The 27,363-nt window shown below is 33.4% G+C and overlaps 1 protein-coding gene across 1 annotated transcript; it reads right to left on the bottom strand.

Annotated features, from left to right (window-relative positions):
- Positions 1–1,466: 1,466 nt before the first annotated feature.
- Positions 1,467–26,488, bottom strand: LOC100313636 (homer-like protein). The gene is given in 9 exon segments (NM_001168097.1): positions 1,467–3,352; positions 5,173–5,253; positions 6,907–7,026; positions 7,319–7,475; positions 8,029–8,165; positions 10,280–10,474; positions 13,992–14,123; positions 15,527–15,683; positions 26,336–26,488. Coding segments are annotated over 9 exon segments (1,164 nt in total). The 5' UTR covers positions 26,341–26,488; the 3' UTR covers positions 1,467–3,172.
- Between the last annotated feature and the right edge of the window lie 875 nt (positions 26,489–27,363).

Genomic DNA, 27,363 nt, shown 5'->3' with positions numbered 1-27,363 from the left:
TAAAATCCCAAACCTGAAGAGCATGGAATGCAAAGACACATTGAACACAGCCTTCGTGTTGTATAAATTATATGTTAAAATATATGGCAGTTATATATATACCTTTGGTCAATATATTATTCTTACCACCTTGCACCAACAGTACAATATCCAGGTGCACTGAGAATTCAGTCAAATTTATTAGTTGTCACACAAGAATGAAGATTTGTATATATTGCATGGAGAGTATTATTCATAAAATTACAAAAAGAAAATCATCTGAGTCATTTTTTAACTACAGTGCACCAATACTCAATTTGATTGGAATTTATATGTCAGCAAATAGTGATAATGTGACTGCTGGTCTTCAAACCATGTCATAACTGGTAGCTTACACAAGGAATATCCGATGAAATACAGAGGAAACATACTTTATATTTGAAGTGCTTATATGATTGACATTTTTTGGTTGGTGCAATATTCCTAATATAACCAAAGCATATATTGCCTTACTTACATCCAGGTACAATACATCCAGGAAAGCATGACCACCGGATTTCAAAATATTTTAAAAATTATTTTCTGCATTAGGAAATGTACAGTAAAGTTAATTTTAGTATTTGTACAGACTCCTCAATTGAACAAAGACGTATTTGTGAGTGGCTTTTATCACATTACTATATTTGCTCTCTTCAAAGTACCAACAGAAGTGATGTAAACCAAAATTACATTTATTGTTGGCTCAATCTTTAAAATACGACAAGCAAATACAGTAATTATGTTCATTTTTCTATTAACTGTTTTCAATTTTATTGTTTTAAGTAATAAACAAGCAGCCTCTTGGCTGAGATAGCTCCACTGTTAGCAATGCACATTTCAATTAAAGAACAGAAGATATCATTAGAAAATGAACAATATGCATAGTATCAATGCAATGGGACTTGCTAATTTCAACAAGAATTCAAAAATATCATTTTTCACCATAAATGATTGTGGTTTTTAACAAGAAGAAAATATCTCTTTTTACCAAAAATGACAAAAATATTCACCAAAATTAGAGAATTGACGATATCATTACAAAATGAACAAATTTGAGAGTGGTCCACATGTAGTACCTACATGTATATACGTAATATCAAAGCAATTGGACTTGTGGTTTTTAACAAGAAGTTGAAAATATCACTTTTAACCAAAAATGACAAAAATATTCACCAAAATTAGAGAATTGAAGATATGATCATGAAATGAACAAATCTGAGAGAGGTCTACCCAAGGTACATATACACCAAGTATCAAAGCATTCAGGCTTGTAGTTTTCAAGAAGAAGTCGAAAAAGTAAAACATTGACACGGACGACGACGGACAATCACTCATATGATAAGCTCCGCTCGACAAAGTCGACAGCGGAGCTAAAAAAACTTATTCCTGGACATTTTTAATTACAAACCACTGATATCTTCTTACAAAGTGTCAAACTCATGTATAAATGCTTGAATGTATCATTATTATATTTCAACATTATATTCAAAGCATGACATAACAAAATTGTTGCTTGCTTACAAGCTTTCCCAGCATGAAAAAGTATTAGATGCAGCACCGCATAGATTGCGCAAGTTATTAAATAAAATTAAAAAACAAAAACTGACATTAACACACAAACATTGAATATTATGACCATTACTGATTTACAAAGCGCGGTGGATGTCGCACAGCGCGTGTTCGAACCATATCGAACAGGACGCGGCACGACGACTACAGCCCTTCAACAATGAAACACTTTTATAAATAACTGCATTTTGGACTAGTTCAGTGACCCATTCATTCCTATTTTGATTATTTTCAAATCAACCTAACGCAAAGTATAGGCTGACAATTATTACGAAAAATTACTGTTTTAAAATGAAGATCATACCGTAACCCTTCTATTAGCTGCACCACCTAATTTCAGTTATATTTCTCTAGCGACTAAACCACCTGTCAGGAAATGGTCAAATTAAGATTTTATCAATCCAACTTAAGGTGGGGTAGTTGTCACCTACGCATGCGTCAGGTGACCATAGCGTGTCATTGTTTACAAACAAATGTCTACCCATGAGCCTTTGTGTTCTTAGCGTGTGTTGTTATCGTTTGGGACTCAATTCTCGCACGTGTGCAGGTGACGACCCTCTCACTTTAACATTTCTTCTTATAAACAAGAAATAAAAGATACACCTTTGAGTCTATCTGCATTTTGTTTCCAAGTGTCACACTTTCTGAATTTTAAATAATGTAACCACCAACTAAAACACCCTATAATTACACCCAAAATATATAACTTAAATTTTTCAGCCTCTTCAAATATACAAATTCATTCATAGTTCAATTAATAGAAGTTTTGTGGTACTTAATTGCTAAATAAAATAGAGCTTATGAATTGGAATGTTTTCTGATACATTCAATTCAACCAGTCTGGCATGTATTACATTTTTGATTTTTCAGAAGAAATATTAAATTTTAATAACTGATATTTAATGGAATTTTCATAATTTCTTCAAATAACATCCGATAGAAAAGACATCTTATATTCAAATTATGACGAATATCAGTAAACATTTTTTATATTCATGGCCTTAACTAAATATCGGAATGTAAAATTTACTTCAAGCTAAAATTTGGGCTCATCCAAAAGATTTGTAATAATAATTTTTTCTTTCTCCTACAACTTAAACTAAAAAATAATGCACCACATTATGTCTCTTGTATTTCCAGCATAACATAAATAACAAATGTAAAATGATTGTATAGGAAGTATAACGACAGCATTATTTGAAAACACATTTTCTGTATATTCTTTCAGTACCAGAGAAACAACTATTTTTACATGGCTTGAGTTTCCTATTGCTCTGCACATGATTTATTACACATCAATTCAATTTAGCAGATTTCATGAACTCTGAGAAATCAGTGAAATTAGAACCCTGTCATTTCCGTGTACGATATATACACAAGTAAATACAGTAAACTGCTGTAATTTCCCAAGTTGATAAAACTCAATAAATTTTATAGCTGTTAACAATCTCTGACAGCCTGTGGTACCACAAGGCAATGACTGTTAACAAAATTTTGCTTTCATAAATGTCAAATCAAATCATGGATAGCTGTGAAAAATTAAACGATTTACAGTGATTAAAAACTTCAACTTTGACCTTTAACCTCAGAGGTTACTCGCCATCTGGTCATGCAAATGAAGCATTTCTTGTAATTTGGTTCCCAGCTGAGAATGAATTCGAGCCAACTCGTGACTCTGCTGTTCTTCTTTTTCTTTACAATGTTCCAGCTGATTGTTCAACTCGCGTACAGTGTCCTGAAGCGTTTGATTGTTCTCTTCTAGTGACTAAAAAAAGAAAAGAAAAAAAAACAAAGTTAATATTTCATTTAGTTTGTTTTAACGTGAATATCCATTGTCATAATTAATTTTGAGTACAAACAAGTTTAAGGATTGAAACAGCAGTGGGAAAGCAGTCTACCTAATGTCGTTGACTGATGTAAATATCTTACAAAAACATTGGTGCTTAATTTGAACTGATAAAATAGAAAATATACTTGTTCAGTCTGAACTGTGTCTACACTATAAAATATTGTCACACTCATCAAATTTATATCATTTACCATCTGGAGCTTTGATACAAGTATAGTAATGAAATGGTGTTGATTGATGAACAATGACTGCCTACGTTTCAAATATTGTGTTACCACAAAGATCACTGCTCTCATATTTTGACGTATTTAAAGTACTGTAAAATGACTAATTTTCACAGTGTTTAAATTTTGCTTATTTACCATTTCAGGCATATTTAGTGGGTTTTAAATTCACAGTTTTATCATTTAGACAATGTGTTCCATGCTAAATTTGACATATTCACTGGGTTTCAATTTAGCGCATTTTCCAGTAAGCGAAATAAGCAAAATTAAAACCCAGTGAATAATTAACCCCTCTACAGTACATGGGAAAATAACAGTTTGAGAACCACTTCAAGAGAACTATGACACAAACACAAATAGGTACATGAAAAATATATAGCTTATTACTTTGGCAAAATAGAATAATAAAGCAGGGATGTAAAATTTGAATTGTTTTTTGCGTTAAAATATCATGAATACACATGCATAATTATGTATCATTTCTTCACAGAAATAATCAGCCAGAAGTATGATGTCTTTGAAATGTGTTTCAAATTATAAAAGCTCTATTATTGTGTTCTAATAGCTTTGTTTTGAAATGTTTTGTCAGATTTGGACGACTACTTTCACAAATTTTGCATATTTTCACACATAACATTTTTCAATCAAACTCTGGGAAGATTTTATACTGATGACCTCGGTGACAAGTTTGATAATTTTGGGATTAGAATTACTCAAGTTATCATGTACGGTACACATTAACAATTACTAACAACGACAGACATTTTCCCCTAATATGATATTTACAACCTAGGAATCAAGTCTACTTCATAATGACATTTGAGGAAACAAAAAAAATAATAACATCCTCTATTTAAACCTGAACATAAAACATGAAATTTGTTACAATTGATTGGGATCAGAGAAGAGCATGCTTGGAATTGACTAGAATGGGGGGAAAAAATATTGATTGCCTAGTTTGAAGGGATTAGTCTGTCAATTTAACATTGGTTATCATTTAATATCATGAATTTTTTAAAAAGAATTTTTTCAAATGAGTTGCTTTCTACTGCGCCCTCAAACATCCATTTCCCCCCCTAATAAAATGTCTCCATAGGTTTGTTATAATGATGTTGTTAATATTCATCACATGAATAAAACTTTTTTTGAGCAATTCAAAAAATCTGTCAGACATGTTCAAGAAATAAGATTGGATGAATGAATGGATGGAAAAACTCTCTCACACAGCAACCCGGTCTTTGTTTTCTGTCTCTGTATGAGGGGTCTTAAAGATGCGCATCTTCAAGTACGTGCATCATATTGAGTTTGAATGAAATTGGTCATCTCAGTCTCATCTCATGTCTAAGATTTAAATTACTAAAATGGTCAGTCGGTCAGTCATAACAGGTTGGGCAATAACAGAGTATATTGACCTGCATAAAAGTATACAGGTACAGGTATACCAGGTACAAATACATGTGGTGAGTAATTCCTCATTCTTAAAAGAAATGTTATCAGACTTCATATACTCACCTTCATTTTTGTTTCTAAAGTTTTATTTTGACTTTCAAATATGGATAATTCCTCTATTCTGTTTGTGAGTCTTGCTACTTCCTGCAAATTAAAAAATAATTTTATGTATGATGATTTGGAAAGAGCTGGAGAACTGAGGTACTGAACTGTTCCCTGTACCGGAGTACAGAATACTTCATGCTATCTGAGCAGGAGAACTGAGAGACTGAACTCCAGAATACTCCATGCTTTCTGAGCAGGAGAACTGAGGGACTGAACTCCAGAATACCAGTACCAGAATACTGCATGCTTTCTGAGCAGGAGAACTGAGGGACTGAACTCCAGAATACCAGAACCAGAATACTTCATGCTATCTGAGCAGGAGAACTGAGAGACTGAATGCCAGAATACCAGTACCAGAATACTGCATGCTATCTGAGCAGGAGAACTGAGGGACTGAACTCCAGAATACCAGAACCAGAATACTTCATGCTATCTGAGCAGGAGAACTGAGAGACTGAATGCCAGAATACCAGTACCAGAATACTGCATGCTATCTGAGAGCAGGAGAACTGAGGGACTGAACTCGAGAATACCAGTACCAGAATACTCTATGCTATCTGAGCAGGAGAACTGAGGGACTGAACTCCAGAATACCAGAACCAGAATACTTCATGCTATCTGAGCAGGAGAACTGAGAGACTGAACACCAGAATACCAGTACCAGAATACTGCATGCTATCTGAGCAGGAGAACTGAGGGATTGAACTCCAGAATACCAGTACCAGAATACTCTATGCTATCTGAGCAGGAGAACTGAGAGACTGAACGCCAGAATACCAGTACCAGAATACTGCATGCTATCTGAGCAGGAGAACTGAGGGATTGAACACCAGAATACCAGTACCAGAATACTGCATGCTATCTGAGCAGGAGAACTGAGGGATTGAACACCAGAATACCAGTACCAGAATACTGCATGCTATCTGAGCAGGAGAACTGAGGGATTGAACTCCAGAATACCAGTACCAGAATACTCTATGCTATCTGAGCAGGAGAACTGAGGGATTGAACTCCAGAATACCAGTACCAGAATACTCTATGCTATCTGAGCAGGAGAACTGAGGGATTGAACACCAGAATACCAGTACCAGAATACTGCATGCTATCTGAGCAGGAGAACTGAGGGATTGAACTCCAGAATACCAGTACCAGAATACTCTATGCTATCTGAGCAGGAGAACTGAGGGATTGAACTCCAGAATACCAGTACCAGAATACTCTATGCTATCTGAGCAGGAGAACTGAGGGATTGAACACCAGAATACCAGTACCAGAATACTGCATGCTATCTGAGCAGGAGAACTGAGGGATTGAACACCAGAATACCAGTACCAGAATACTGCATGCTATCTGAGCAGGAGAACTGAGGGATTGAACACCAGAATACCAGTACCAGAATACTGCATGCTATCTGAGCAGGAGAACTGAGGGATTGAACTCCAGAATACCAGTACCAGAATACTGCATGCTATCTGAGCAGGAGAACTGAGGGACTGAACTCCAGAATACCAGTACCAGAATACTGCATGCTATCTGAGCAGGAGAACTGAGGGACTGAACTCCAGAATACCAGTACCAGAATACTGCATGCTATCTGAGCAGGAGAACTGAGGGATTGAACTCCAGAATACCAGTACCAGAATACTCCACAGCTCCTTGTACACACAACTGTATGCTTAGAAGGTTCCATACCTGTACTTGTGTTTTGTTATCATTCTCCACCATTGACAGTCTAGACTCCAATGACGTTTTCTCTTTTTCTAATTCCTCGATACGAGAGTTGTCAACAGATCCTGATTCCAGCTCTAATATCTGAAAGTAGACAAACATTTTTGTTAAATGTTGTTTCGCAAGTAAATTCCCTCAAATTAGTATCTTTCTTAATGTTATTACCGTAACCATAAATTTTTCCCACCACTACTTTGGTGCAACATTTTGCAAATTTTTCTGTAATTTTCCAAAATTCATTTGTTGGTTTTGGATCAAATGAGCCTTGTTTTGAAAAAATATTTAAAAAAAAATTATATGTGGTTTTAAATTTGTGAAAGGTGGCAAAATGTGACTTCAAATGGTTAATATCAGTAGTCTGTAAGTTGAGACTTACTTTCTTTTTAAGTCTTGCACTTTCTTCTCTGTATGCAGCTAATTGTCGTTTCCATTCCTCAACGTTTGCCGTACTTTCTTGCAATGCTGTCGTTAACTTAGCATTATTGTTCTTCAAAGTATGCAGCTCTGTTTCCCATTTCTTTGCATTTGCAGAACTGACACAGTAAATGATAACAATGACATTTAATAAATTATACCAGAGGTACATTACATGGGGTTTGCAACTATGGTGACATGATACCAAGATCCCGTTTCAATCTTGCTCTCGCATAAGCGTTCCAACTGAGAAAAATTCGAATGCGCATGCCCGAGATAACTAGGATACTGAGATGTCCAGGTGGATCAAAATAGCTGCTCACGATATGACGGATTACGATAACTATATTTTTGTGCATTTTCGATGTATTACATTTTTTCACTATGAATGTGGTAATACATGTTTTATTGTTTTATTACAAACCGCCATGTCATGTCAGAAGGTCGTAGCACCAGTCTTGCTATCTACGAGACGAGACTTGAATGGATCTTGACATGATGTCATCATGCAGTACTATGCACGTTGCAAACCCCAAGTAATGTACATCTGATTATACTGGAAATATGGTGGCCGAACCGGATGAGTAATCAAGAACTCTGGGAACAAACAAAGGAGATACCTCTCACAAATAAGCTGAAAAAAACAAAAATGGACTTGGATTTGTTACTCACCTTTGAGCCAGTGCTATCTTCAGCCGGTCATTAGCATATTTTAGCTGTGCATCTGTTGCTGGCTGCGCATTACTACTTGAACCCCCAGTGCTTACCATGGACGCTGGACGACTACCGCTGTCTGAACCAGAGTCATCCTAATATGTAAATATTAAATAATTGTTATTTAGCAAAATATTAATTTCAGTTCAAACATTGGTGAAATTGTAGCTAAACATTTATTGACAACAATGACATTTTACTCTTGATTAACAAATTTTTAACAAATTTTTCAGTGAAAGTTCTTGAAGCAAGTGTGAATGAACAAGATTGAGGTCTTCACTTCATTTGCATCCATAAACAAGAATGCATTAGCTGTAGCTTGTCTGTCACTACAATGCTGGCTGCTGTATCCCATTGACACATCTAAAAACCTCAGAATTCCCATCAATAATGATTATAGAAAGAGAGTAATAAAATCAAGAAGACACTGAAGTAATCGTATTCCTGCTTTGTCTCATTTCTTTTTTGTTTTTAGGAAAATTTAAATATGTTAAATAATTTTTCATAAATCTCATACTATCGTGAATTTCATCAATGTTTTTTATATAAAATATTTATAAATGTTTTATGAATTTCAAATGACAATTTAAAACAACTTTACCAATCCCAACACATTAATAGATGTATGGCAGTAACTAGACAATGATTGAATGAGACCTGCAAAGACTCATGGGTAATGGGCATTAACAAATGGCTTCAATAGCCAATGAAGATTTATTCTCTAGATTCAAATTAAGATTCTTTGAAGGTAAATGTTTCATAGATATTTTATGAAAAAATATTCATTCCTTCGTGAAATTTACTGTACATAAAATATTCACATCAAAAAACAATGATTCAATTTTAACGCTGTGTTTAAGAACCTAAGTGAATAACAAAAACTGCTACAAAATGTCATTATATTCTCTCATGACTTGCAAATATTTGTTTCAAATCGATACAAAATTAGTAGCACAAGTATTAGTATACAAATACAAATTTTGAGATTATTCTGCTAGATTTTTTTCTGTACAGGTTCAAATCAAATTTAAGCTCTGCACAGCACAGTATATTCAATTGTTAAAAAAAAAGAATCAATGGCAGGGGTTAGGAGATTTTGCTGAAATGGGACAATATGCAAATTAGCTACTTAATATGCATGGCCATGGCTCCAATACTAATCATGTCTGCATACTATTCCAAGGTTTCTCTGTTCCAAATTTGATAAAAATTTCATTTACAAGTTTTTGAGATTTTGCTTACACAGGTTAAAATGAGACAATTAATATGCAAATTATCCACTTAATATGCATGGACATAGCCTCAAATCTAACCGTGGGTCATACACAGACATGAACACTAACTTGATCAAAAATCTTGAAGTTCTGCTTATACAGACAGACACATGAAATGCATCACGCACAGAAGCTAAAAAATAACATCAAAGCTAACATACTCCACTAACAGAACTTTGATGAAGATTAGAATTAATGTCTACGGAAATGTATCTTTTCCAAAGTCAATTATCACATTTTCTGATTGAGTAAGTTTTATGAATAGAATTCCATATACATGCTGAAACATGAATGCTTTTAAAAATAGCCTCATTTGCATATCACCAATGAAGGCGTCCCCTTGGGGGCGATGGGGTAGTCACATTAAAAACGAACAAATCATTTAGGATATGTCGCTTGTTCGTTTCTTTGTTCATTTGACCATGAGTATTCAAAATGTGTACATTTGAGGGTCGTCTGTGTGCATGATTTTTGACTTTTTTGTTTGTTGTGGCACAGATGCTCATAGCAACAGACCCACAATGCAATTATACATGATCGAATGAAAAGAAGTAATTTTATTTCCTATGTGACCAGTAGATCACATCAGTGATCAAGATTCAAGCACCCCTTTTTAATCACTACTTATAGTGGCCCACACTAAATTATTGTCACTGCATACATTCAAGAGCAGGATTATTCAAATTTTTTTTCATTTTCTGAAAATTTCAATCAAAAATTAAAGAATGTCCAGGTGCCTTTATGCATGTCTGAATTCATCTTACAATGTGTATACATCGATATTTCAAAAGCATATTTGTCAAACACGACACAAGTTTGATCACAACTTACACTGACACATACAAGAATTCTCAAAGGAGATGCTCAAAGCATCACCATGGTGACCAAAATCGTGCCTCCATTGCTTATATAGATAATCCTCCTTTAGAACGTACCTCTCTTTGTTCGTTTGCCTCACTTTTCGCATTCGGTGCAATATAGTTATTTATAGTCTCTGTTTTGATGACAGAGCCATTGCTTTGTCGGCTGACTGGAGGTGTATTACTGCCACTTCCCGAACCGCCACTGATTTTTGATTTCTCGTACACGACTTTTGTGGCTTCTTTGACTTCACTGAACTTTTCAACAAACTGAAAAAGAAGAACACAAGATTATTTTATATTTAAAAATAAAGTCAGGAACAATTGCAAGTTTTACAATGCTGGTAATCTAACTGAAATCAAGTTAATTAGTAAACAACTTACTCAGGATTGTGTACCAAATAACATATCTAGGAATTATTGTATAAATAATACTAATATTGAAACATTTTCTTATAAGGAGAGCAGCAGAATTCATTTTCAACAAATATTCACAACAAAATATTTTTCAGAATTCTCGTAGTTTATACAAGGTATTAAAGTGATTATTTATTGCAATTTACATTGTTTATCAAGAAATTCAAACGCTTTGGTGCACCATCAAACAGAAATAAAGATTGCATTAAATTTATTTATTATTTTGATCTTGTATGTAATTGGCTTTGTCCAGGTGCCGTTAATAAAAATAGCAATATTATTTTTTTTTATCATTTATTGTAGACAGACTACCGGTAATTGTAAATCACAAAATTAATATTCTGTTTCACTCAGGTTTGGATTCCCTATATTGATAGTAGAACAATGAGTTCTGTGATTTGAATAATTTTAATACCAATTTTTATGAATAATAAAAATAGAAATAATAAAACCACATACATAATTAATTTGCATTATACAATTGTGTAAAAATTTTCAAATTATGTTTATTTTAAAAATTAAACACACTGCTAGAATTTTTTACAATATAAGGACTGTATGACATTTGTGAAGACAATATTTCCCGAAAGTCGCATACATTTTCACTGCTACAAAAATTTTTAAATTGTCACGACTCGTTCACAGTACTTTGATATGTCTACATGTCATTTAAGTGAATTTGTCTCAAGCCACGAATTAGATTAGAAGAATCAATAACAACAATCTTGCAGTGAGAATCAAATTTAAAATATTGAAAATTCAAGTTAGATTCAAATTATAATACTGATTACTGAAATAGGATCTCTACTTGGATGCATTATTGCAACTACCTTTCAGTTTTTGCCCTACTACCGTACAGTCAACAGGAAATCAGTTCTATTAGTCATGTATTTATGAGACCGTTCTGTACAGTGTATGGACAACAGGAAATCAGTTTTATCTGCCATATATTTATGAAACCGTTAAACATCAATAATTCATATAGATCCGGAAACTACATTAAAACTAGGTCAATTTTGTGAACTGAAATACTATCTAAAGTCACTATTACAGATTTTTAAGTTAAATTTCCAGCAGTCCTAATGAAGAGTACACAATAAATAATGTATGTCATGTAAATTAAAACAATATAATGTACTTTCAATAGTTTGTTTCATGAAATATAACATCAATTATAAAGAAAGGTCATGCTATACTTCTAAGGTCACACCTGTTACCGAGTGGGATATATAGACACACAATTATTATGTTCAGTGGAACATAGTGAAAATGACATACTGTGCTCACGTAAAGAAGAAAGTTGTGTTTATAGGGTCAAAAATTGGTCAGATTTCACAGACAAGCATACAATAGTGTAATTTTGAGTTTATGTGTACAACACATGGGAGAGGGTAGGTTTTGGAGAAGAATTTGGGAAATCAGAAAATTGTGTCGACAAAACTGCATTGCATTGACAATACATCCAAATATTGTTATGAATTTTATTTATTTTGTTTAACTTTGTGAAAAACTGAGAAGGATTAATGTTCTCAAGGTTGGTTTACATGTAGCGTCACACTAGTTGGTTAGGGTTCAAGTCCTACTTTGTGTTGAACATCAAAAATGGGTTGATCTCTATGGTGGATGAGTCAGCCATAGACTAAATGGGAAGGCAAATTCATTATTAAAATGGATGTGAAAGATCGAGGGATACTTAATTAGACAATGCAGATCACAACCGGTTGACACTGGGATTGCACAAATTGCCATAATGATAAGAAGATGGTCACATGGTTATTCACCACCAGTTCCCTCTTTTCACCACGAATTCACGAAATTGTCCTGATTATAGTCTGCACTTTCCTTCAGAAGATTTGAACAAAAATAGCCAAATTTTTTGAGTAAAAACTGAAAATCGACTCAAATTTTTTCTGTGGACTCCCAAATTTGGGTTCGTTTCCAGAAATATTAAAGAATATAAAGGAAAAGTGCAGAAAAATTTTGACGAGAACGTCTGGTGGTGAAAAGGTTAAAACATGGTGTATGGTAATTGCAGTATATATGTATGCGTAGTTTTTTTAAATATAATAGAGTGAACATTGTTTATAACACTATTTTTATACAAGGATTAGAAAAACATGTTACGGCAGTTGTTTTCTATTCTAGCAACACACTCTTGGATTATGGATTTTTTGTCAAAGTAGCCATTATAATGACTAAACAATTTTGTATGGTGCACTGTGACGAACATTAATAATATAATCAATTCCATATCTTGCATTTCAAATTAATAACTAAGAACGTTTTTAAAAATACAAATTACATGTCAACTCCCCAAAATTAAGTCTGTGCATAATGAAACAAGTGAAGCCTTGCTCTATGGGTATACACAATAAAGTGAGTTGCATAATAGACTTGTCATGCCTTCTTTTTCATATTACATAAATATTAGAATGTCAACTATAATAATTAAGCTGAAATTAAAAACTCTATTTTATTTATTTTCATATAAATCTTCACATATGTGCTTTCGTGAGAAATTGCCAGCAGATTATTAAAGGCTGCCTGTCAGTGCTTAAAAATAGAGGTTAAAATGCCATTTGGATCTCAATTCCTTTTCAGAATATACTGAATATATAGGCAATATATAAGTGAGATTAAGAGTTAATGCCAGTACTTGCCTATACATTTATTACCATGCAAGAACAGAAACCCCATTTTATAGGCATTTAAGTACATAAAGTATTAGTCATTATATCAAGCAAGGAAGCAATTGAAAATATTTTGAAAACGTTATGAATGTGAGTAATTTTATAAACAGCCACACCTTCCACCCTCTAGATAAATACCAATTCACATTTTTGTCTGCAATAAACCAATTATTCATATACTGTATGATTTCTCTAAAATGGCTGCGGAGATTTGCATATAATGTAACATTATGCAGATTGACTATGCGCACTAGCCTTTAATGTGTGTTTAATCCGAAGAACCTCTACTGTAGCTAAATATAGAACAATGTTGTTAAATAATACATTTTTTGCACAAATACGGTAGCATAAATTTCTGTTTAACTAAATTAACTATGCGAGCTAGCATTTTACAGCGTGATGACCTGATTTCTCTGGCTATGCCAACCAGCAACAATGTATATCTTTATTAACCAGGATGCATACACATATATTTAATAATGCAGCACCGTTCATTTACATTTGGATGTGAACCATTTACTCTTGAAAACCAGTCGCAGAGTACCAACAGTCATTCTCAATAAAGCATGCATAGCAAATTAAATTCCATGAAAAGTTACAATATGGTATTCGCTTTAATATATAGGGAAACCTAATTCTATGTATTGGAATGTACAACAATACACGAATCGACAGATTACCTTATTTAGCTCTATCTCAGATCCAAATCCTAATCCGTATACCGTATTAGCACGAGCATCTGACCACTGCCCAAATTTCTGGCTGGTCTTGGTAAACGTCATGGACGGCGTTATAGTACTGTTGATAATCGCCTGTGGGAAGACAAGATGATAACATAATGAACAGTTGCATTTTAGAAAACTGCTGCAACTCATCAATTAGGTTATGCAACTGGAGTACAAAATGAAGATCCAAATGGTGGATGCCATTATGAACAGTAACATGACCTTGTTTGGACTATATTCACACTATCAGCGTTATAATTACACACATATTTCAAGGGATGCAATTATAAAAATCTCATAATCTGATTATATTCCATAGTCATTATACATGCATACACTATACAGAGGAAACTTTCACTGGGTGAAATTTTAGTGAAGAAGAAAACAAAACATTCTATTGTTAAATTTTAATATTCACTAGGTTACCTTAGTGCATTTAAGTATCAGTGAATAATGTGAAGTAAAACTCATGGTATCTAATAATTAACCGCATAACAGTATTCAGGTATCACCACATAAATGCACATGTTCTATAGAAGATGGACCAGTCAGTACAGAAATAGTGTTACTATTTATTTTTATTACGCTGAAAGACATGTTTTAGGTATAAGGAGAGATTTCTGATATTATTTGAAACTAGGGTCACGATGACTTTCATATGATGTGATCCTTAAGAATGGCTGCAAATTGTCATGGCGATGGGAATTTAGGGATTTGAAGTCAATTTTATTGTTTTATATGATATCTCCTCAAAGACCAAGTTTGTCGTGTTGTTCCGAAATTTGTACGACTGGTCTATTCTGTCGCACCCTCTTCAGTTTCCACCACGTTTTTGAGTATCATTAATTGTAAGCTGTCAACCAATGAAAAAGGCAACTTTTGGTCTGATCAGTTCTACATAACTATAAAACATGACTATTAATTTACATTACATACTAAAACAAAAACCTCCATCTATAACCTGACTGTAGCCTCATAGAGGGTGATGGGCAGCAGGCTTTTTAGAAAAGCTTCAGCAATAAAAGCACATTCCGAGTCCAAACCCATTGTTTTGTTTTAGCTTACCAAATATGTACTGCTTCATTTATCTGACTATCCCTGATTTCCAAATTATGACCTTGTGGACACCATCAAATTAGAAAATCATAGCAGCAAATATTTCTTTACTTTATAGGCATATTCACTTTTCACAGACATATGTCATGACTTTGCATATGTCATTATAGCTAAACCTGTCATATTCTACATGATTATTATCGTACTAAGCGCCCACCCCCCTAAAAATACAATTTTGTGAGCCGAGTAACCCCTGGGCGCCAAGTCGGACGAGTAGGGTTTATTGAAAAAAGTTGAAAACATACAAGTACACACTAATATCTAGGCAACGACATTCAAAATTGCAAACATGCAAAGTGTCGATAGAGCAATACTGTAATTTGTAGATACGACTGAATCAAAACTCAAAGAGCAACGAAAGAGTAATTTCTCACCTTGGAGCCATCTACACTAATTATTCTGTATGAATTCCTAGTACTGTCATAGAAGTATGACACTGCCACTGCTTGCTTACTGGAAGGCAACCAATTCTTCTTTGTAGTGGGATCAATCTGGAAGACATGTGCCCTGGTGGTATAAATTGGCTGCTCCCTGCAAATCAAATACACAAGTTGCAATATCAGTATACTTTAGTGACTTTTGAAAGGTGGTGGTTGTTACGCCATGTATGATAGAGACTTGTGCTCATAAATAAATTGATATTTCCACAACCCATCGCGTTCTACTAATATGGCAGCAAGTATTTTGAACAACTGACAAGATGGACAGGCGGGAAACAGAATTAAGTGCAAAATAATTCAATTAACCAAGATAAACCTTGATACTGTACACGCTGATCTACTGCATTACATTGTGGTAAACATTGTCAACTATCTTTGTCGTAGGGCATGCCTGGTGCACCAACCACCACTGTGGCAATTTTATAATTCTTTTTTAAATCTTGGTCATGAATGGTCTATTTTGACGCGTATTCATAGCTATTTATTATTCATGATATGCAGTGGAACCCAGGAGTGGAACACATTATTACAAAAAAGAAAAATATGTATGCGCTTACTCAAAAGATACTACGTGTCAGGCCACATGTGCATTATAGTTACATTGAACATGTCAGGAAAAAAAGCTGTCTTTCTTATTGGTTGGCAGCTCACAAGTCATGCTACTCATTAGCATAGTTATCACAACAACTACTATTGAGGGCGTGGCAGAACAGACCAATCACAAAAAATCCGCAAACTCGTTCTTTGAAGAATTATCATTCAAAACAAAAAAATTGACATGACTGGGCCAGTCTACCTTACAACTACAACCAAATTTTATCACTGAGCCACCAGCTTTTTAAATTGGTATCCCAAGATAAAGCTGATTTTGAGGCTTGAATTATCAATAATTCGTTTATGGTGTTCACACTACCTGACTTACCCTGGGAAACCTCTCCCACCAAATAATCTTTTGTAATATTTTAATAATCCTAGCAAAAACTGTCAAATCAACTGACACTGCTTATAAAGTATTAACAGTGGTAGCCAAGAATGTCATTTAAATCATTTAATATGTTTAATTATAAGTGAGGTTATTCAACTTGAAATTATTAATTCCTTGTAATTTATGATTATCCTGATGCAATATTAAATATGAATAATAAATAAAAGGATTTTATAACAGATAACTAATAACTGACTGACTGACAGACTAAAATAAATAAATAAATAAATAAATAAATAAATAAATAAATAAATAAATAAATAAATAAATAAATAAATAAATAAATAAATAAATAAATAAACTAACAGAATGAATAATTTATAAATTGATTTTATTATAGACGACCCACTGACTGAGTGACTGACATGAAAGGAACAAACTTGAATATGTAATAGATAACTGACAACATTTTAATAAAATAATCACTGACTGACTTAGTGACTGAAAGATAAATAAATTATTGAAATGAAAATTCGCAATAAGAATACATGTGTAAGAATGGCATTTTAAACAGAGTACTTGTATTTCCAAGGGAAGTACATATTGCAATGTGTACAAATCAGCAAATACCACATACATACATGTATGTATGAAGCTTTGTAAAGAAGGATTCCACTGTCAAATTCAAGATATCCGTGTTCAAAACCAATTTCAATTTTACAACCAGCATACACATTTTCATTTGGACGCATGCCATGCATTGTACCTCCCTAGGGCTTATCACCATACCAACAATGTTAAACAGCTTGCAGTATGACTATACAGCTCTGACTGGGAGTCAAAACTATCAACAAAATAAAAATACTCACATGGTTGTAGGAAGAGTGGCTTGAGTTATATGTATTGAAGTACACACTTAAAAAAACACTCGGCAAATAATATCGAGTTTCAGAAAGTTGTAGAAGCTTTGAGCTAACAGTGGAGAGTATTTTCTATACATACATGACGGGGGTATACTTGAGATTCAAATGTCCACAGTGAACTGTCCATCTGTGACTGGGCAGTAACAAAGACAATTGAATTTAAATTACCCTGACATGAATTACATTATAATGAATTACTACCAGAGTCAGATCAGTATGCCCTCTATTAACATAATGTGGTAATATGGGGTAAGCTTGTACATGAAGAACATTTGAAACTGAACTTCAGGGTGTCCCCCAAGTTCAAGTTGGGTCAGCTAGTAGGGAATACAAGGTAGAATTTACGACATGATGAAATTGGGTCTGCTGGTAGGGCATACAGGACAGACATGCAGGGTGCCCCCCTAAGTTCAAGTTGGGTCAGCTAGTAGGGAATACAAGGTAGAATTTACGACATGATGAAATTGGGTCTGCTGGTAGGGCATACAGGACAGACATGCAGGGTGCCCCCCTAAGTTCAAGTTGGGTCAGCTAGTAGGGAATACAAGGTAGAATTTACGACATGATGAAATTGGGTAAGCTGGTAGGGCATATGTGGCAGACATTCAGGGTGACCCCTAAGTTCAAGTTGGGTCAGCTAGTAGTGAATACAAGGTAGAATTTACCACATGATCAAATTGGGTAAGCTGATAGGGCATATGGGGCAGACATGTTGGGTGCCCCCCCCCCCCATGTGATATATAATTACTTTGTAGAAGGTGGGGTTAAAGAATTGATGATATGCAAATTACCTAATTAATATGCACAGACAGGACAGAACTTGTAAAAGATGACTAAATTGTGGTAAAAAAGTTGGTATGCAAATTATTTAATTTGCACAAATGGAACATATTATTTTCTGGAAGGTGGCAAAGTTGACAAGGGTGGTGAATTAGGTAATAAGCAAATTACATAATTAATATGAACAAACAGAACATACAACTATTTTGTGGAAGGTGACAAAAGTTAACAATTGGGGTGAAAGGGTAAAAAATATCTTGAAGTCACACCTGTTAATTAATTCAACTATTATGGTACTACACCTGGTGCGACAAATGTCATTTTAGTTTTGAATTCAGATTGTGGAATAAAACATGTGTCATACACCTTCATGCCAATATTTTGGTCATTTTTCTACAACTTCTTTGTTAATTTTGGACAAAAGAGACCTAGTTTTTCATTGATATGAATTTTAATCAACATTTTGAAAAAAAAGGTCTAAACAAATATTAACTCTTTGAATACAATTTGCATAACAATTTTGTAAAATTTTGATCAAAACTCATGACCCAATTAGATACATTTAGTCCATGATTAATATAAACAAAATTAGAGAAAAACAAATAAAATAGTGCAAAATATTGGTGTGAAAAGTAAAGTCTTTCAACTGAATACTGGAGAGGCTGAGCGAATTGCTGGATGTTTTTTTTAGAGATCTTTCATGCAAGTCTATGGCAAAGGGCCAAAACATTAATTTCATACAAAGTAATTCTCAAAAAATACATACCAATTTGCAAAATACTACACCAAAATTGTGTAGGAAAATGTTGAGGCATTCAAAGGGTTAACAAAATAACACGCAAATTAATTTTTTTCTTCAAAATTGTTGATGAAGCCATGTAGTCAATGTGAAATTATGTTTATTTGTTCAAAAATTAATTACCGATAATGAAAAATTTTATTGAAAATTCATGAAAAATGACAAATGTTGCACCACGATTTGGCAAGTAAAATTATGGCATGTAATTGGTAAATAGAATGCAAAACTTAGTTTAGTAAACATTGTTAAAAAAGTTTGCATTCATTACCTCCTCATCAATGCTATAAATATCTGCCAAACAAATGCAAACAATACAACATTATTTACGTACAAAGCGTCAGAGATAATAACTATCTTGATTCAAGCCACAGAGTAACCACAAATAGCAGATTTAACAGTCTATCTTATCCCTGACTTCCAATAGAAGGGTTACCTCTGAGAACAAAAAACATTAACATAACAATGCCCTAAACTAACACCCCTCATCCCAAGTAAATCTACGTTGGTAGTTTAGCCTTAGGCGAAGACCACAAGGGGTTGTATTTTATTGAAGATGATTTACCAAGCTGTTTTTGATACAGAGCCAACAATGTCAGGGACTATCTCGTAACTTTGTAATCTTACAACGTTCACAATAAGGTATTGACCTCCCTATTTTCATTTAAAAACCATGGCTATGGGGAATACATTAAACAAAGTATGCTAACTGAATTGCTTTGAATAAAACTTTCCGAAAAAAGTATTCAAGACATTTTTAGAAGTGACAAATTTTTGTAAAACTCCCTCACAAATTGTCAAAATAAAGATTAAAGTAAACTGTTTACTATAAGTCATTAAAGGCAGCTTGAGCTGAATTCAATTTTTGCACTACTGAGCTTGCTACAGCATGTATTGCAATGCATTATGGGAATGCATTGGAAACTCTCTAAATTGAACGTCAGTTTTGAAATGGTTCAACAATCAATATTAGGATTCATATAATATTACATGTAATTTTTCAATTCAGTCCAAACCTTTGATAAAAGTGAAAATTTATAATGAGGCTTTTATCTCACATACTTTTGATTTAAATTCATAACAGACAAAATTCAACATGAAAGTCAAGATGCATCATAAAATATTTTACAGTAAGCATTTCACTGGGGATCCTGCAGACAAGGAGTCACAGTAACTTTCACAAGATATCTCTTCACGATATACCCTTACATCATGTAACGTGTATACCCCGGTACATGTACATGTATATAATATATCTTTGTATATATACCTTAACACTTTATTGCTGTACACTGCTAGAATCATTATTTCTAGATGCAATAAAATATTATTTATAATAACAACAAGCAGCCTCTCGGCTGAGATAGCTCCGCTGTTAGCAATGCACATTTCAATTAAAGAACAGACGATATCATTAGAAAATGAACAATATGTATAGTATCAAAGCAATGGGACTTGCTGTTTTCAACAAGAATTCAAAAATATCATTTTTCACCATAATCGATTATGGTTTTCAACAAGAAGTCAAAAATATCACTTTTTACCAAAAATGACAAAAATATTCACCAAAATTAGAGAATTGAAGATATCATTATAAAATGAACAAATCTGAGAGAGGTCTACATGTAGTATCTATATATGTAATATCAAAGCAATTGAACTTTTGGTTTTTAACAAGAAGTCGAAAATATCACTTTTTACCAAAAATTACAAAAATATTCACGAAAATTAGAGAATTGAAGACATCATCACAAAATGAACAAATCTGAGACAGGTCCACTTGTAGTACCTATGTATGTAATATCAAAGCAATTGGACTTGCAGTTTTTGACAAGAAGTCGAAAATATCACTTTTTACCAAAAATGACAAAAATATTCACCAAAATTAGAGAATTGAAGATATCATCATGAAATGAATAAATCTGAGAGAGGTCTACCCAAGGTACATATACACCAAGTATCAAAACATTCAGGCTTGTAGTTTTCAAGAAGAAGTCGAAAAAGTAAAACATTGACACGGACGACGACGGACAATCACTCATATGATAAGCTCCGCTCGACGAAGTCGACAGCGAAGCTAACAATTCAAAGCTGCAAAAATTCAGTGGTTTACAGGTATTTGTGATAATGCTTTATAATAGGTCAACTATTAAAATGGCTCTCTATAGGCACTCATGATATACCTTGTATTGTCATTGACCTTGACGCCTTTGAGCATACATACTTGACAACAGATAAATGCTGACAAACTTCACACAAGATACATTATTTGTACTACGATTTGAGACAATTACGACCATGTACAACCAAATACAGATTCATTTTTACAAGATACATGAATGGCGATTAAAATATAAAGTAAAAATCAAAACACTTGCCACATTGAGCTGCCGATCTATTTTAGCTTAATACCAGCATTAAATATTGAAGAGCGCACATATTAATGAGGCTAATATTAACAATGCAGAACTAATAATCAAGGTAATTTTTTATAAACAATTTTTTACATTTTTTGCCAATCAAATGTATTATAATTTTTTATAGAATATTAAATGAAAGTAAGAATTGTAATAAAGGACATTTCTGCTACATTCCATTTCTCAGAATTATAAATGTGATTAACCAATATCATGTTTCTTTTTTGATAATTCACATGAAAAATTCAACAACTCTGGGCCGTTAAAAGGCAGTTCGTGTTTAAAAAAAAAAAAAATGGGACCAAGAAACCGCCTAAAAGTTTCACTGTAGTCATTGAAGCCTATTCAAGAGTACTGATCTTTATTGCGACTAGCGTGAATGGGTAAGCATCGTTTTGACAATGACATGTTATCACTGTAAACAATGTTAAATTATTCTTCAAATGCTCAGTTTATCTTTTGAAAAACAACTAATGTTTTTATTTTTTTTAAAAATCATGTCGCTTTCCCATCAAAATCCAAGCCAAAAAATCGTACAACAACATTCCCAAATCTCTTCCAGGCACGAGGTTCGTTAATGTGATTTTTTGGAGAAAGATGTGCGGACTACTTTTTAATCCTGCTAGAAAAAGTGTCGAAAATTTTAGATTAGCTTCTGCAATAGTTTCCTTCGTTTTGGGTGGTACAACTGCCAGCTTTGAAAATCGACGCAAGTGGATTTTTCAATGAAAATTTAAGCCCCCTAAAAACATTTGATGATCATTTTTTAAAATGTTGAACCCCAAATAAGGGCCCATCAGCCATGAAACCTCCCAGGGCGATTTTTCGGATGGGCGAATCTACGGCAGAATCCAGTATATCATGGAGTTATTGCAAAGATGTCACAAAATATCACAAGACTGTCTGAGCATATACTTTGCGGTATCCTCATAATAACATTATTATTGCACATCCTTTTGATTAAACCACTTTGTTGAAATTGTTTAATTAATATACAATAATTAGTACCACAAACTAATCAGAACTAGAGTTCATCATAAAGTATTCGTTTACCAAATCACATTCTAATCCACCCAGTGGTTCTTGGGATATTGGTAGAAACAAGATATGAACACACATCCATCCACACATTAATGAGACAATTTGTGTTTTGCATACTGAGGCAAAATTAATTTATGCTGCAGAAAACTACATTATTATCTCAACATTTCAACATCTGGGTATTTACGGATGAATTGTACTTACTCAAATTAAAAATCTAATGGAAACTGGCATTTCGAATCAGGTCAAATGTTACTATTGAAGCAGCTAACTCATTTCATCTGAATCACTATGAAATCGGTAGTAATTGTACAAAGTCAAAAACCCATGCATCATGTTCATTGCAATAATTTATGAAGTCAAAGACAGTTAACTCAACTGTGATGTTACTATTAGGAAGTGGAGTGGAACCTAAACTGGACAACGAAAGCATTGAGAACATTTTTTTTTTATATAGAAAGCCAAGATAAAAATGCAAAAACAGTTACATGTAATAGGACCTAAGCCTGTTTGGTCTTACTGTATAATATTTATCAGTAACTCCAATACATGGATGTGCATGTTAATTTAATTAGCATTTTGAGAGTCTACGGCAACTTTTCACAACCTTTGACAAAACAAATTACACACTAAAATTTTTTTTTTTACATTTTGATCAAGACTTGCAGGCAATGGAGAATTATTCCGATTTGGTTAAAAATTAACAAAGAAATTATTAAAAATACATACAAAAGTTGCACAAACATTTTGGCGGGAAAAATGACAACATACAAAGAGTTAAAAAGACCATGATATTCACTGGAGGAAAATACAAAATAAATGACACTTCAAATTCCTAATTGTTTTGCTGAGCAAGACATTCTTACAACGCACATCTCTTAGTGACCAAAAAACATAAGACATAAGTTATTCGTCATGACAAAATTAAGATAATGTTCTAAATTTGAAAATTAAGTAGGTGACTTACACAATTTTCAACAAGTTCTTCAAAGAAAATAAATAACTTGTTACTAAATGGTTGACCAGTAGAATCTATGTGGGAGAGAAGGTATAGCTACTGTGCAAATTACTCGTTTCCGTTATATTTCTTTAAATTTCCCTTCTTTTTCTCCAAAATATACTTGTTCCCAACAGTTTCCAATATTTAACTTGTTAATTCACAGGACTTCATGTGTCAGAAACATTACCTTAAGACCTATTATAAACATTTTTATGTGTAAATTATAGCATTTGCACCTATATTAATATTTGATAAATTTTTTTTGAAAAAAAATATAGAAACAATTATGCAAGTATATTTCATGAAAGGTAACGTTTAAAAGATTTACCACTATTAAATGAATGAAAAATATTTGATCAGATTTTTTTCTGAACCACACTGCCCTTGATGTACACATGTTGTATTGTTATATTCGGAATTGATTTTGCATTAATCACACCGTATTGTCAATAAGTTCAATGTCAATGACATTATAGGGGTCAGATGGTTGTATCAAAACAAACAGAATGTCATTTTTGGATTTGGAAGGTCACAGTACGTGTCTACTATCTGAACCATATTCCAATCTCCATACTGGGATGTAAAAAAGAACATCTCCGTAAATCGAACACTTTATTAAAGTGAACATCCCAGTATATCATGTACCTCCATAAACTGAACACCTCTGTAAACCATATACCTCTGTATACCAAAAACCTCTGTAAACCAAATGCCTCTGTAAGCCAAATACTTTTGTAAAACCAAAGACCTCTGTAAAGTAGGATTTAGTCAACACAGAGATATAACGTCAAAGATTTGAAATCAGAGATTAATTATTCTTTGGAGAGATTTATTATAAACACATGTTGTGTTTAGTTTTCTAATGGTAAATATCGAAGCACAAGTGAACTTCTAAACTTTTCCCTTTTAAAATGGCATAGAAACTAAAAATGTGAGTGATTAGGGGGACCTGTCCGAATATCTATTCAAAATTTGGGTATGAATTGGAAGAGTCATAATAACAAATGCAGCCTGGTCTTGATTTTGGCAAATGACAGGAAAGTTGAAATGATCACTTGCTTTAAATGTAAGTAAGGTTTGAACATCACATGTCTTGTCAACAGCAGTATTTATAATAGTGGAAATGTACTTGGAATCACACATTAACATCATTGTATCCTTTGGTTATAATAAGTGAGGTTATACATCTGATAAATCAGATTATCTTTACTTTCTGATCTTACATATATCTACTTTATAGGAATAAATCACTGTAATCAACATAATCATAATCAATAATTAATAATTAAGCATTTTAATATTTGTCATCGTCATCGAAATAAAGATTGCACGTCTCTGATCAAAATAATTCACTTTCACTATCAGTATTTTACACCGAAGAGTTGATGGTAAGTTGAAAAAAAAATATTGGCCCTGCTTGAAACACATTTGTTATATCAGGTTTGTAATCTCTGAGAACTATTAGACAAATTCAATACATGTATTAGGAATTAGGCTTATTTCACATACAAAATGGCCGCCAGTCAGCCATACATATTCAAATCTTTAAAAAAATGACATGCATATGCATTTTATTGTATTGTCTTTGTACCAAATTTGAAAGATAACAGCTCTGAAGGAAGGTACTAGGAGGTAAGAAGAAATTACCATAATTTCTTTATTAGCACATTTTTAATAGAAGCATACATAAATATAAAACTGCATTAATTGTTAAAATACGACTTACTGTGACAACAAAAATATTTCTGTCATATATACAAATCTTTCATATACTGTGATCTCAAATCATATTATAGTTGTACAGGAATTTAAACATTTTAATCATTGACTATTATTGCAACAAAAACAAACAACTGGTGACAATGCAGTATTGTGGTCAAAGGTCGAACATGAATTTAAATCACACATTCTTTGATATTCAGAAGATTTTGATATCAGCGATAAAGTTAAATATCCTAGTTATATTAGAACACACGTCCATCCACACATTAATGAGACAATTTGTGTTTTGCAATTCTGTTTATCTGACATGATACTGTACATACGCAGGTAATCTTTATATTTACACAAGTCAATCCTTTTCTCTCACCAGGCTGATGACTAAGATTGGTTACTATAGTAACACACTGCCTGTTGATGCTATTTTTACCCATTCATCTTGCAGTTTAAACAGTCAATTTGTCAATTTCTGGATCACCATTTTAACTATTTTTTTTATTGATATTGTACTGCCAAATATGATTAGGACTGGGCACCATGGTTACACCATTATCTGAAGAAATGAAATTTCCTTAAACAATCTGACATACAAGTACAAAAACATTGCACCTGACACCCCCCCCCCCCCAACACACACACACATCGTGTAAATATACATACTGAAGTGATTGTGACATGTTTATGTATACGTAGAAATACGGGCAAATTAATCACAGTGTTGAAACGCAATAATAGGGACACTGTATATGTAGCAATTTACAGCGATTGGACGCTAGCCGCAATTTTCGGACATTCCTCGTCATATATTGTCAACGAGTGTGCACGGATTTAAAATAGGTGCGATGATGGGTGTGTTAGGCTATATAATGCAGCGGAACCCCCACTCCAATACAAACGGATGCGCGTTGCGTGGCGTAGCGTTATGGTGTTCGACAATATTAAACTGTCACACCAAGCATGGTTTATAGTTCCATGCACCAAGGTACTGATTATCTCGGACGCTTCTCTTCTGGCATCACAATTACGCAGTTTTGCATCTTTTCGTCAAAACACGAACGGGGGTCATTCAAACTCGTTCACTCAAGTCCAGTGTACAAGCGTTGCCAGAGACCTGTATCGGTGTACACGGTATTTGTACTTACCCCATTCTTATGTCTGTTAGAGCTCTGACGTTCTCCAGATGTGATACAAAAGAACTCAACAAATACTAGTTGTCATTCCGAATTCCACTCCGCTATTTTGTTACATCACAGATGCCACCTGTACATACTGTGTACGTCCCGCTTCGATAAATTTGCCTCTTACCGCGAATAGTTTTACTGCGCATGATCTGGACTAATCGTGAGGCCCCTCAGCTTTCAGGGAAAGTGATTTTTGAGGATCAATACGTTTAGCGCCATCTTCTGGTTGTTTTGTAATAAACTTTTTTTTTTTTTGTTTAACGAATGCGAACGCAACTTTACAATTTATTTTGAAAATAAACACACCAATTATAGAATTAATGAAAACCTTTTCCTGAACTGGTCTGTTTTCAATTCTTTTATTCTACCAAATGGATGTTAATCTTTTTTTCCATTGTAACAAAGTTTTTAATATTTCAGGGGCTCTATTTTGAAATGGAATATTTTAAATATTGTAACGGATTGTTTTGTATAATTACATATGACAGGATACCTACTGGGTATAATATTCGATCACTATCACCCACGCGTAAACACAAAAGTTGGAAACAAGGGAAATCTATTGGAGTATACTAGTATTGCCAACTGGGGTATTGAAGTGAACATTCGATTCAGCTGTATACATCTATATAACTATATATTGAAGAAGAAAATTACCCAAATACAAACATATTCCGTAATAATACGTTTTATTATTTTAAAACTATTTTTGATAGAATAATTCACAAAATACTCTTAACATTGCTGTACCATACAAATTTGACACATGCCACAAAAAGTTGAGATCTTGAATACCATTACCATAACAAATACTATGACGTCATTACTATATTATAACACCTGTTTATGGTACTATTTTGAGTAGGATTTCGTTACGAAATTATGAGAATTCCTATTCGACATTGCTTGTTTTTGTTGCGCACATAAGTTATGAATCAGATAGCACAGATTGTGTCAAGTCTTCTTGAATTATATATGGCTAGCCCAGT

This window comes from Saccoglossus kowalevskii, chromosome 13 (genome assembly GCF_978046115.1).
Source record: "Saccoglossus kowalevskii chromosome 13, keSacKowa6.1, whole genome shotgun sequence".
Taxonomy (NCBI): domain Eukaryota; kingdom Metazoa; phylum Hemichordata; class Enteropneusta; family Harrimaniidae; genus Saccoglossus; species Saccoglossus kowalevskii.
This window is presented reverse-complemented; position numbering and strand designations above follow the sequence as displayed.